Source organism: Juglans microcarpa x Juglans regia, chromosome 6S, assembly GCF_004785595.1.
Source record: "Juglans microcarpa x Juglans regia isolate MS1-56 chromosome 6S, Jm3101_v1.0, whole genome shotgun sequence".
NCBI classification, from domain to species: Eukaryota; Viridiplantae; Streptophyta; class Magnoliopsida; order Fagales; family Juglandaceae; genus Juglans; species Juglans microcarpa x Juglans regia.
Genome location: NC_054605.1, coordinates 12,257,433 through 12,272,310, shown reverse-complemented (window position 1 = coordinate 12,272,310; position 14,878 = coordinate 12,257,433). Strand labels below are relative to the sequence as shown.

At 29.9% G+C, this 14,878-nt stretch overlaps 1 protein-coding gene across 1 annotated transcript in view; it reads left to right on the top strand.

The window, feature by feature from the left end:
- The first annotated feature begins 9,942 nt into the window (after positions 1-9,942).
- LOC121236887 (callose synthase 10) overlaps positions 9,943-14,878 on the top strand; it is a 64,328-nt gene continuing 59,392 nt past the window's right edge. The window contains exons 1-5 of the mRNA XM_041133388.1: positions 9,943-10,469; positions 12,970-13,067; positions 13,234-13,397; positions 14,284-14,407; positions 14,719-14,829. Of these exons, the coding sequence (XP_040989322.1) occupies positions 10,262-10,469; positions 12,970-13,067; positions 13,234-13,397; positions 14,284-14,407; positions 14,719-14,829 (705 nt within the window). The 5' untranslated portion in view covers positions 9,943-10,261. The remainder of the gene's footprint in view (positions 10,470-12,969; positions 13,068-13,233; positions 13,398-14,283; positions 14,408-14,718; positions 14,830-14,878) is intronic.

Below are 14,878 nucleotides of genomic sequence, written 5' to 3'. Positions count from 1 at the left end.
ATCACCATATCGCACCATAAAGCAAGGGAAAGATAAAGTGTCTTAAAGGACTTAAAACCACGACTTCTCACAAGAATTTCCATTTTCTTGTTTGAACTTTTCCGCACCAACTGATGACCCACTCACCTTTGCCAAAATTAACATGTAATTTAAAAAAAAAAAAACCACTCATATGCATTTTGACCTGTTTGCCCATATACATCAGCCTCGTTTGAATTGATAAACCGTCTCAACTCATCATATATCATCCTTACAATTTTGTCAAATTTTCACACAAAATACAATAAACAATTTAAAATTTTTAAATTTCAATTCAATTTTTTTAAATTTCAAAACAATAATAATATTAAAAAATAATATTCTAATAATATTTTATTCAACTTTTAATTTTTATCTAAAACCATCTCATTTTATCTCTCTATCCAAACAAGGTCTCAATGTGTGGGATAGCTAGAACAAACATAAATAAAAACAAAAATACCCTTGACACAAAGATCAAAGGATTCTAATCCAAGGCATTATAATCAGTTGGAAACATTCTTTATAAACTAGAGTTCATAAGAAATTTCATCAACCAACTATTTGCATGAGTCTTGGCTGCTAATTTCTCCTCAGGGTTCCTAGAATGCCATAGCTATCTTGCCACCAATTCGCTTCATAGATGAAAATATAGGAGTGGGCACAATTCTTTCTATCTTGGTGTTGGATCCACCACCTTAGTAGGCGGATAGATTCACCTGCTAGCTATCCCTCGACTTCTAAAGGGAGGAGATTGTCAATCTGCCCTCAACAAACTGGTACATTGGAGATCATTATTGTTCGTTGCATACGATAATAGACATGACAAAAAACAAATTCATCAAAATAAGCAAAATAAATTGATCTAGACTGGATTATGTTAGGCTGATTGTTAAAAATTATATTCATTAGCTCTACATCATACACTTGTTTTTACTTTATTTTTTATTTTTTTAAGCATGTGTATAATATAGAGCTACTGAGTAGAAGAACTAAAAAAGAAAAAGAAATGAAGTGGAGTCCAATTACATAGTCCTAACACCGCACCTCCACTTTATTTAGGCTGTTAAGGATGTTGCACTTCCTTCATGGCTAAGTTTATACATGACCAAAATAATAAGCCATGAGTGGAAAAATATCAATTTCCTAGAATATAAGGAAAACACAGAGTCGTACACATGTACAGAAAAGATGTTCTCAATTGTAAACGACAATGATGTAGGCAATCTTAGGAACGAAGTAATCTTCTAAACTAAGAATCATTAGAGTGAGATTGTGATTAGTACCATAGGCTTGCAACTTTTCAAAAAATAGTTAATTTTTAAAAACACCCAATAATTATTAGCTTTCTTACAATGACTCGATAATTTAGGCGTCGTTTGAATAGTGAGTTGAGATGAGATGTGATAAGTTTGGATGAAAGTTGAATAAAATATTATTAAAATAATATTTTTAATTTTATTATTATTTTAAAATTTGAAAACGTTGAATTATTTATTATATTTTTTGTGAAAATTTAAAAAAATTATAATAATGAGATGAGATGAAACACTTTCACTATCTAAAAGGGTTCTTAATTTGAGAAAAGAAAGTGTTTCTCAAATCTATCCATTGGATTGCAGTAGCGCTTATTTAATTGACGTAACAATTCATTACTTGATAATTAAAATAAAGAAATAATATTTGTAGTTTTAGAATATGTAAAGTTCGCACAGATCAATTTTTTTTTTAAATGTGCATAACTTATATAATTTAAAATCGTATCTAATATTACTGATTAACACATTAGTAAATTTGTGTAAACAAATTGATTAGTAGAAGACAACAAACAACTTTTTAAAGAAAATAATTTTTGTAAGTTGTTGTACACAATTTTTTTTAAATAAAGTTCAATCAATTAAAAAAATAATTTTATATAATGAAATAAAACTTATATTTAATTTTATTATTTTCAAGCATTCAATATCGCTTTATAATATAATAATTAATTAAAAATATTTATTTATGATTATTCTCTTAACCTATCTTAATATGATTTTAAATAATAAACTTATAAGTAAAATATAATAAATAATTATTTAATATTATATTATAAAATAATAAGAATATTATATATAGATAGTTATCAATAGTTTAATAATAATAATAGATGGTATAATTAACCATATGTATGAAAAAGTAAATAAATTAGAAAACATATACGAAATAAACTTTATTAAAAACATAATACTTACAAAGAGATTAATTCTAGGAAGAGTTAGAAGTAGAAGATATGAAGAAAGAAATGATTACAAAGAATGGATTTTAGAGAGTGAGGAGGACTAGAGTGATTTGGCTGAGAGAGGAAGAGGCTTCAAATGAGAAATTCTGAATGCCTTCATTTCTTTACAAACTTCTTTATATAGACACTAGAATAGTACGAAATAATAATTCTAATAATACGTGAATAGTATATACAAAATCATTTGTCTTTTTTAGATAATAATCTAGGGCAACAACAACAATCTGACATGAATAGTGTAGACAATAATTTGAGGGGTGAATAGTATAAACAAAGTTCTCTGTCTTTATTCTTCTGAGGAGATAATATTTCTGACAACTTTCATTTGTCATGCTGATTAATTGATAAAGTAGTAATCTTCTAGAATCATATAATCTGAGAGTCATAATTTGCTAATTCCAAATCAAACAGGTCTTGGGAATCCATCAAATGTACTGGATGGTAAGGTGAATAATCTTGAAAATGAGAGGCGGCTGAGTTACCCTAAGAATGAGAGGCCTGTTGAGAATATGAGGCTTGATAGTCCGGTGATAATACAAGTTGCTGTAATGGAGATAATTTGACTGGATGATGTGTATCTTCTTCATCATCGCTATCCAAAACTTGTGACATTGTTTCGGCTAATTTTCTCAAATCTTTATTCCTGGTAATGGATGCTAATTGTGCCTGAAATCTACTCCACTGGACTAGAACTTCTGGAGCTTTGGTAATTTTTTAAAACATGTTTAAAATATGATCATAATTGTATTTTTCCCACCATTTGACAAAAATTTGGCGGGTTAAAAACATAATGGTTTTGAGAGAGTGATGGGGTTTTATAACGCATTCTCATTAAATAATCCAATTTAATTTTGTCTTGAGGAAGAAAAGAAGAAGTGGTGAAGAATGGCTTAATGCTGGTGGGCTGTCTTCTTGTGAAGTAAAAATCTGAATACTTTCCTAGAGGGAGAGATGAAGGAGAAGAGGTTCGAGTCCATAATAGTCTCACCATAATGAAAACTATTTTAGAAGTTTGTTGATTTCTTATAATTTGTCAAAATGAACGAATCACGAATTACGCAAATTTTTATTTTGTTTTAGAAATACTTTCGTCCATGTCTGCTGGTAATCATAATAATCAAAATAAGGCGGATCATAAGGATGAAAAAACTTTCTTGTTAAATAGAGATTTTTTCCATTGTTTCAAAGTGAGAACCTGTTTAATGGTAATTTTATGAAAGACAACAATTGGAGATACAGGTGGAGATGTTGAGTTTGAAGAGAATAAGGGATTTCGAATATGAATTCATAAAAATTGGGTTGTGTCTACTAATATGAATTCATAAAAATGTTGGGTTTTCTTAATGTTTTGTGGAACATAATGTCAATCTAGTAAAAGAAATGCATTAAATAATTTTTGGAGGTCAAACAGGTGTTGAATTTCAGGTTCGATAGGGAAAACTGAGTGCTAGTGAGATTTAATGATAATAGGGGATGTAGAAGGCTGAGATAATAATATATGATTAATAATTTGAGAAATAGAAGAGGAAGAATGGGAAATGGCTTTCGAATATATTGGTGATTTTAAAGTATTTAATGGTCAGAATGAGTTATAAGATAGTCTAATATTTTGTGACAATGACCACAATATTGTACATGGTCTTGGAGTTGTGGAAGGATAAAGTGAAGGATATGGAGAAGATGATAGTCGTGCATAAAAAGATTTAGATTTTACTTTTGACTTTGATGATAACATGATTTTCCCTGTAAAAATTATTGGGATAGAAAATCAGGAAGAGAATTAGATTCTCCTTTAATATGTTCAATATCAAAATAAAAAATATTTAATATAGCTTGCCATCTAGCAAAAATTTATTTAGCAGCCAGGTTTTTCACATATTTAATCAAAACTTCATTGGCTAATTTACAATCTATTTTAAGTAAAAATTTTTGATTCAACAAATCATCTTAAAATTTAGAAATACATAATACAATAACTAAAATTTATTTTTTAATAGTACTATAATTCTTTTTGGCAGGATTCCAACATCCTGAATAGAATCGATCAATCTGTTCCGAATCAGTTGATAATTTTTATTTCATAATTCCTCTATAACCAATATTAGAGGCATTTGTTTCAACAATTTTTAAAGTATGTGGAGATGAAAGTCCTAAGCATGATAATATCTTAACGTGAACATTAATTTGTTTTATAATATTTGTATATTTTTCTGTCCATAAAAGTGAATTATTTTTTAATCTTTTAAATAATGGTTTACATAGTGGTCTGAGAGATTGATAAAAATTTACAAAATAATTAAGACTTCCTGAAAATCTTTGTAGTTGTTGTTTATCTTTTATTTCATTTGAAAATTTAACAGCAAATTTTATTGCTCTGCTAATTGGTGTAATAGTTACTTGATGGATTTCATGTCCAATAAAACTTATTTTGTCTTTAAATTATTTTATTTTTGATGATAAGATGATTAATCCGTTTTGTTTAATAATTTGGACTCATCCATATAAACTATTGAAAAATGAATGAAATGAGTAAATATTTCATTTATAATATTTTGAAATTCACTATAAGCATTTTTTTAATCCAAATAGCATAATGTTCCATTAATAATGTCCAAAAGAAACGGTGAATGTTGTTTTATAACGGTCTTTTTCAGTAATTTGGATTTGCCAAAATTCATTTTTCATGTCAAATTTTGAAAATAGTAATGATAAACATGCAACACTTTACACAACACTTTTCACAACACATGTTATAAAATAAGGGCGTTTTTGTAAAATGATGGTAGTTTTATAAGATATTTTACAAAAATATTCCATGTTTTATAACATTGTTGTATAAAGTGTTGTATAAAGTATTATGTATTTATCATTTTTCATTTGAAAATACCGTAACATTTTATAGACGAGATAATAAATTCTTTTTATTAAGAATTTGGTATCTAATTCATTGTAATAACTTATTTAAAGGTTTATAATTGATGACTAAACGAGAGACTTATCTTTCTAATTCTACTTGTTGTTGAACATAAAAGGCTGCACAACTCCATGATAACTTATTTTTCCTAATTAATCATTTTGTTAGTAAATTATTAATTTCTTTTTTACAAAATTATAATAATTCATTATTCATTTGAATAGGTCTAGGTTTAGTTGGAATGTTTTTTTAGAAAATTCTTTTTTGTAAGCTAATTCGACTATATGTTGTTTTCTATTCCAGAAAGCATTGGGCAGGTTAGAGCATACTTCATTTTCAATTATAGTTTTAAAATTATCAATTTTTTTGGTTAATATCGGGTCTTTTAATTGTTTTTGAATTTTTTTATATTTTAGTTATTGTTTTAAGAAGCTTATCTGTCTTTGTTATGTTCTTTATTATGTAGATTATTTACGTTTTTATCTATTTTTAATAATATAATTTATTGTAATAATTGTTCAGTTGAAACTTCTAGTTTAAAATTGGATGTTTCAAATTTCAAATTTCTTCTTTTATCTCATTAATTTATTGTTGTTGATCTTGTATTGTAATTTTTTATTTTTTTGTTTTAAATCTTCTTATTATTTTTGAAAAATTGTATGGTGCTAATGATGTTACTGAAGTGTTTTGACTATTAAAAGTATCTTTTAATTTTTCTAAATAATTTTTTATTTTTTCAGGATCACTAATTTTGACTATTAATTATATTATAATATTTTCTTGTTTTGAAAGCATATTAATAATTTTATTACAAATACAATTATTCTTATCTAAACAATTGTAGACATCTACCTTATATTCTTTAGATTTACTATCAAAAGATTGTTCTGAAAATTTTGATTCTTTTAATTGATAGATTTCTTTTTCTTTTGAAGAGCTTTCCTCATTTTCGCTTGAATTTATTATAAAATTTTTTAATAATTTTTCTTTTAATGTTTCATATATATCAAATTCATTAATATGTTGTTTGACTTTACAATTTGATTTATAATATCAAACTTTTCTGCATTTATAACAAACAATTTGTTTTTTCTTTTTATTAATCTTTTTAGGATTTTTTATTGGTTTATTATATATTTGTTTATATTTTATATGTTTATAGTGTTTTTTTGTTTGTTAGAATAATTTTTATAAATTATTTTTCCTTTTTTGTGTCTTCTTGAATGGGCTAATAATTGAGTATAACCAAACTGTTCACAAAAGGTACGTAATTCTTTTTTAGCAAATTTCTTTTCTTTATCCATCTGTTTTTTTAATATTAAATCGTTATACATAGTTAAAACAGTTTTATTAATAGTAATTATTATATCATCATATGTGAGATTATGATAATCAATAGTATCGTCTGATTTAACTAATGATTTTCGTACCTTTTGGACGAAATGATATGAAAATTTGGTTATGTACTTTTCCTTCCTATATAGTTGTTGGTAGTAATTTCTGATCATAATTTTAGTTAGAAATACATATTTATACCAACAAAAATCAGATAATTGCGGACATTTTAAAATCAATAAATTACTGGTTCTTTCTATGAATTTGACAGGATCACCAACAAAGTATTTAGTTAATACATATATTAAAGTATTTACAAAATCTTCTAACGGTAAACCATTTTCTGTTTTAATCACTTGCATATTTTCATCATGTTTATATGTGGTTAATATTTGTATCATTTGCTCAATTGAACGATAATGATCCCACCAGCTTTTTAATTTGTCAGTAAAGCCTGTAACAATAATATGTACTACTTGGTAATAAGTTTTTCTATTACTTTTATAGACGTTAGCTACCATAATCATTTATTGGAAATTATTTAATATTTTATACTCAGATAATCCATCAATATTCCATTCATATAATACATATGGTGTAAAAGCGTATTTTATTATATATTCTCTTTTTTTGAAGTGTATATCCGGTAGAGTAGGTCTCGGATACCAATTACATGTAATAGAAACATGATGTTTAGAATAACTGGCCGAAAAACTATTAACATGATCTTCTCTAATCTTATTTATTTGTAAATCTAAATTTTTAAATTGATTTTCGATATTACTAATATCAGAATCAGATAATACATGTGAGTCTGTCTTACTTAACACATTAATATGAGGTTGTTTTGAGGTAGATGCAATATTGCTAATAGTTAATTTTTCTAATTTATTATAGATTTATTCCATTAAATTATTTTTTGTTTTTAAGAAAAATAGTTTTTAGATAAAATGAGATTTCATGGGGAACAAATAAAGAGATTTCTTTTACTTCTTTAATGGTATGATTAATGAAAGATATTTGAGTTTTAATTCTTTATAATTGTTTACTCATGGTTTTTATATATAAATTGGTGTAATTGTTTTGTTGGATTATATTATCAATGTTTTTACCTTCTATTGTATTATTATTTTTTTATTGATGAAGCTAATATTTGAATATTTCTTTGATTGAACTTGATTGTTTCAAAATGAGTATTCCTCATAAACAATTTAATTATTTTATTCTTTAATTCATTGGTTAGTAATCCTGTTTATAGTAGACAATTGATTTATTTTATATATTTCAAACCATGTAAAGAAATATATATTAATTTGTATTTTTTCTTGATACTCATAATATTTTTCTTGAATATAATCTCTTTCTATTTTTGTAAAAGTTGAAAAAAATACTAATATTTTGTGACTATTTTCTTATTTCATATAATCTTGTTTGAGATATTTTTTGTTAATTTTAAATTATTCTTTATTAATGGTATATATTTGGGCATCATCTCCAATTATTTGTGAATATGTTGGAGAAGAATGTTCTTTTTGAGGATTATAAGAGGTGAATGCCTTATCTGAATGATTAACAGTATATACTGGTGTATCATATTATTTAAGGGAATAATTTTCCAAATCTGTGTGTCTAGACTCTGGAATCTGGTATCAAAATTTTGAAATCTATTATGAAATATTGATGTAAGAATAGATTCGAGTGTATGATAACTAGAAGGTGCTGAAAAATAATAATGTGATAAAGATCTTCTAAAATGTTGAAAAGTTATTTGAATCATTCTGTCTGTTTTTTGATCTATATATTCAAGATTATTTTTATAATTATTTTCTACCTTAGGTAATGGAGTAATGTTCTCTAATTGCTATTCATTAGTGAGAGTAATTTGATTCCAATTGATTTGTTTTGAAATTTGTACACTATAGTTTTGTGTACTAGATTGTAATAATAATGTATATCCTTTTAGACTGGTAATAAGAACTTATGATTCTAATGTTATTTTCATCAATTTATAATGGATCCTATATACTACTGTTAAAGGATGTGATCATTTCATCATATGATAACTGTTTGTTTTAATATTTAATATTAAAATATGTAAGATATTAGTATCGAATAATGAAAGAGAATAATTGGGATAACAATTAAAATAAACTGGACCTTAGTGATCATTTCATCATATGATAACTGTTTGTTTTAATATTTAATATTAAAATATGTAAGATATTAGTATCGAATAATGAAAGAGAATAATTGGGATAACAATTAAAATAAACTGGACCTTAGAATAAACTTGATTCTAACATTCCAAGTAATGAATCATGAAAATTATAGTATCTTTCATCTCTTAAATAAAGTAATACTGATGTGTTTAATCTATTTTTAGTGAGTGATTTTATAGCTACTTGTACTAGTTCAATATGTATGAAAGAATATTTATGTTCTTTGTGATGTTTAATAGCTTTATTTGTTAATAGTTGTAACGACTCATAATTATTATTTAAACTAATGGTCTTCTCTACTGTTTTAATAGTATAATTTGTAAGAATGATAATTTAGAAGAAAAAGTAGAATATTTGTATATTTGATTTTTTAGAACTTTAGTAATTGTCTAATCTTATAAATTTCTTTCTATATCTATTATACTATAATATTCTTGGTTGATATTATCAGGTTCTATAGGGATACTAGTAGTAGATTTATTAGGTTTAAATAAAGAATTCATTGAGTCAGGTTTTTAAACAAATATTTCCTATATCAAAGAGAAATAAGTAGATTAAGAACTTGAGGGAACACTATCGGGTCACCCTTAAAGCATTACAGCATGAATAAACTGACCAATGGATTTTTCATGGCTTACCAACACAAACTTTCCAACATACTTCATTTTCTTTTGCTATGGGTTATTTTTGTAAAAATCTATATCAGTGATTTTTTATTTTTTATTTTTATAAAGCAAAGATATTCAAATGGTTTTTTACACTTTTAATTTCGTTTCTTAGGAAGTCGCAATGAGCTTTCTTTTTCTCTATTGACGCTTATCTACTTTGATATATATGATATTTAGATATCATTAATGTATAGTCCTATCTCATTAATTGTTATTTTTTCTTACAATCTTTTATATTATTTATCAGATTTTCTAATTCAAACTTTAAATTATAATCTAAACATTATAAATCATATAGATCACGAGAATCAATACTATGAGCATAGTAATAATCAACCATAAAATATATCATTTAAAGCAAAATAAAATAGCAATATAATAATAAAATATAATAATATAATTGCCAATGACTACGATACTAAAGACTTAAATTCTAGGTAATATACAGATCAATAGTTTAATTAATAATTGATAATTAAAAAAATTTCTTTGATACGAGATTACCGATAATTAGTTCGACGGGGGACGCGCAGAGCACAAAAACACGCCATCGTTTACAGGAGCAGAATCGTAATTTCAAGTACTCTTCTACAAATTCCTCTTCCTTTTCCTTTTCCTTTTCCCGCGATCTCCGACTCCGCGTTTCTTCTCCCCGTAACATTCCCCGTTTAAACCTCTCATTTCGAATCCTTTCTCTGTTCCTAAACTCCACTCACCGCGATCGAGTGGACCGCCCGCATTCAACTTGGACAGAGTCAGGGTTGCCAAAACTCGATTTCATTTGTGATATCTGGGGCTCCTATTGCTCTCATACGGAGCCTTAGCCATGGCTAGGGTTAGAGAGAATTGGGAGAGGCTGGTGCGCGCGACACTGAATAGGGAACAGCTGAGAAGTGCCGGCCAGGGCCACGAAAGAACTCCCAGTGGGATCGCCAGTGCGGTCCCACCCTCACTCGTGAAATCCACGAACATCGATGCGATCTTACAGGCTGCGGATGAGATCCAATCCGAGGACCCCAGCGTCTCAAGGATTCGTGAGTCTGTCTCTCTTTCTCCCCCTCCCTCCCTCCCTCCCTCCCTCTCCTTTTAAACTTTAATTCTGGTCAGTTTCCTTTTTCTATTTCCAATATTGTTTCGGTGTTGATAATTTATTCTGTACAGTTATAGCTGTTGTTGCATGTTTTCAAGGCTCATTTAAGCTCTGATTTTACTAAGAAACATGCGTGGTTGTGACGCGGGTTCTGGTTGTGATATGATATTTGAATTACGGTGCTCTCATAATTAATTGAGCTAAGAAATCAAAGATTAGGACTGAGGCGAATATAAACATAATAGAAATTTCAAGCAGCTGTGTATTAGGGAATGAGGAGATAGTTGTTAGGTGTCGGCCCTTTGTTGTCTTATTCATCTTGAATAAGTTGTTAATGCTTTTTAAAAATAGCCTTGTCAAGTACATATGTATAAGATGCGGTCGAAGCCACTAAATGTTTTAGTCAGAGGTATACAAATCTTAGACTGTATGCTTCTTGATAATGAATAATTCGATAGTAGGCTTAAATCAAGTGAGCCAAGGGTGCTTTTGGCAAAAGGGAAATGCTTGTTCTACACAGAAATCTTACACAAGGAAGTTACACATTGACGGGGTTTAATGTAATTTGTCAGATTGTAAAGTTCTTTTCATTGTAAAGTGAATCTGATGTATTATACTAATCCATGTCAGTGTGTAAACTTTGTTATGTAATATTAATCCAGGTCTAAGGTTCAAATCCTCTAGAGATTGTTTGCATTTGAACCTTAGACCTGGGGGGAGCATACGCTCAAGCCAAGGCCTTTACCACTTCAGCCCAAGACCTTCCACTTCTCTTTTATGGGCGTGTATTTTCATAATTTATCTCTTGCTGGGTTTTTCAATAGTTCTCATGGGCTACTCACCCTAGTGATCTGCTGTTTTGGTTACTCTTTATAATGGCCGAGGCTCTAAGCAAAATGTTATTAATTACTATCATGGAGGTTTTCTCTCTAGCATTCTATGGGAGCTAATGTTTATTTATTTATTTTATTTTAAATAGAGAAATAGTAACAGAAAGCTAAAGGGAATTCAGGCTCATTGTGGGAGCCAGTGTATATATTATTTTTGATAATTAATAAAAGAACGGTACATATAGTAACAGAAAGAACAGTAAATAGGCATAGCTTAAGTACACATGAAGTATACATGGAAGCCAATATATATGTTATTTGCTTTAAGAATCTTTCAGGAGAGATGAAAAATGGGTGAGTAAAGTTTGGTGGTGCTTTGAAATGTTATATTGTCGACACTGAACAATTTTATGGTCCATGGTTTACTTGTTAAAAATTTAATTAGGCTATTCGAAGGAGAAAGTTAGGATAGTCAGTTGGAAAATTAAGCCTACGTGACTAGGTGTTCTCATTTGTATACTTCTTGTGTACTGGGGTTACACGTATTACTTGAGTCAACAAAATTTTATTCTTACTTATAAAAAAAAACTTTTCTCTTACTTGTTTAAACCCCCTTGTAACACTTCCACATCACACCGATAAGGTAAATCATTGGCTTTCCACTGATTGAGTGTGAGCCCTATAAATTGTTTGCACTCAAGGGCTTAAACTTTGGACATAGGAGGAGCATACTCCCAAGACCAAGGCCCCATACCAATTGAGCCAACCCCTAAGGGTTACCTAGATTAAGGAAGGTTAGAGAAGCAAGTATTAGTAAAATTTATAAAGAATTCAAGACGGTAATTACTATGGACTGTAGTCCACTCATACAAAGATCTAAGCATGTTTTTAACCTTGGAAATTTCTTTTGCAATCTTTGAAGTTACGACCGTTATGTCCTTCCAAATGCTGCACATCAATCACAAATGAGCCCTCCTTCTAATGTCTATGCCCATGAGTCCACTTGGTATGCCTCCCCAAGCTTTTATGTCCAATTCTTGTATATGCTTGATTCTATAATAGCTTATACAGGATATATTTTCATTTTGACTTCCTTAAGATGCTACAATAAAGAGTATTACCTAACCGTGGGTAGCTCAAGTGGTAAGGGTGAACTTGTGTGCATGTGCCCCATATCACGGGTTCGATTTCCCCTGGATCAAACTGTGATTTAAGTGGGAGGCCATGGCGGTGGGTTGTTGTGCTAGTCTACCTGGGGGTTTAGGTTCCATGGGTGAGTCCTAAGGGTTTTTCCATGGGGTGGTTCCCCTGTCATAAAAAAAAAGACAATAAAGAGTATTGGTACAATGTAAAGTGGCATGGTGGAATAAGGATGTTCTACTTTGTTGGCGTGCCTATCTTTTCCTTGTTTTAGTATTTCTGACATATCTCAAGATATTACTCTCCATGTCTTCTATAAAGGTCAATTGTAAGTGCAGAGACACGTGCATGCCTTTGCTGGATTATACATTTTACTAATTGCATACTTTTATGTCTATTAGTTGATAACATATTTACTTATCAAAAAAATAGTTGATAACATATTTCATACTAGTTAAATGTTTTCAATTTCAGTGTGTGAGCAAGCATATACCATGGCGCAAAACCTAGACCCCAATAGTGATGGTAGAGGTGTTCTTCAGTTCAAGACCGGTTTGATGTCTTTAATAAAGGTATTATTTAAGCGCAACTTAGACCATACACAGCCTAAATTAGAATCTAATTACTGATATCAGTTTTAGATGCTCCGCATAAAAAAATTACTTGTGCAAATTGCTTTTCTGCTGGATTTTATCAAGTTATCAACTTGAGTCATGAAGACTGGACTATTTACTGCAGCAAAAACTTGCCAAAAGGGATGGGGCCCAAATAGATCGTAATCATGATATTGAGCACCTGTGGGAGTTTTACCAACGGTACAAGAGTCGGCACCGAGTGGATGATATCCAAAAAGAGGAACAAAAATTGCTGGAATCTGGAAATTTTAGTGCTAACCTGGGAGAGTATGGCCCACTAATACTGCTTTATTTGCTCGCTTATGTTCTATTCATTTACTTGAATCCAATAATGCTTACATGCATGTTTGGGTAGTAATTCAGAATTGAGGCTTGCTATTGCCTATTGCTCTAGAGAATTCTATGTTGGATTTTGGAACTAGTAAGAACTAGTAACCATGAAATACATTAGTCCTAGGCATAAAATGAGGGCATGTGAAATGTGTGGTAGAATGAATTGCTTTTATCTGGTTGAAACATATTTTGATCTTACATCATGGTGTATGCTATCGATAGAGATGAAAGGGGCATCATAAGCAAGAGTGGATCTTCATTCAAGTAAGACATAGGACACCTTTGCTTCATTGGTAAATTTGGAACGCGTGCTTTTTTCTTGCTCAGCCTTGTTTATGAGGTTCCTTGGTGGGACAAGGCATGGGCAGCCTCACCATTGGGAATGTGCTGCCACTATAGAGCAAGGCCAAGGCCTGGAAAACCATGCCATGGGCAGTCATGCCCACAAAAGGCCATTGCATGGGCCTTCATGCCAAGGCAAGCCTAGGAACATGTTGCCATGCCATTGCATAACCAGCCATAGTATGACACCCAGGCGTGGTATGGCCAAGGCATGCATGATCCTGATTTGCAGGCTTGTCTCTATCGAGGTTGTGCTTGGCCTTTGGGACTTTTGTTTTGTGGCTTTTCATTTTCGTTTACGCACTTGCATCGCAGTTTAGCTGCTGCTTGTGGACTAAGGTTGTCTGAGTACGCCAGAAGTGAGATTAATTTCCTTATTTGGATACTGAACACTTGGAAGAGCCTTCAATGTCCCCTCTATCTGGGTCATGCATTGTTCCACTGTGTGTGTTTTTTAAAATTATATATTTTTTTTCAGGCTGCAACTCAGATCTATAGAAATGAAAAAAGCAATTGCTAATTTGAAGGCCATAGTTGAGGTTATGGATGCGCTTAGCAAAGATGCAGATCCTAATGGAGTTGGAAGACTTATAATTGAGGAGGTACATCACTTTTGCCCACCTACCTCTGGATGTAACGTTCAAGAGGCCATTAACCACATTACAATAGTCAAGATATATTTAGGATTTACAACATATAGTTTTATAATTAATAATAATTGTATGGGTTTGAGCTATTCTTTCTAATGTTCTCAGGATGTTAGCTGATGTGTAATGGTGGCAATGAAATTTATTCTTAAAACAGTGTCATTAAAATTAGGATTCTGTTTCTACCTTGATACCTGGTGGTATCTTTGACATATGAAGCTTAGACATTGCGAACTCACATTTCTCATTGTTCTGTGGATTTTCAGCTGCGAAGAATTAAAAAGTCTGATGCGAAATTAGCTGGGGAACTCGCACCTTACAATATTGTTCCTCTAGAGACAGTTTCATTGACCAATGCCATTAGAACTTTTCCAGAAGTAAGTAAAATCTTGAACAAGATATATTCCAATGTTTGCCACTTATCAA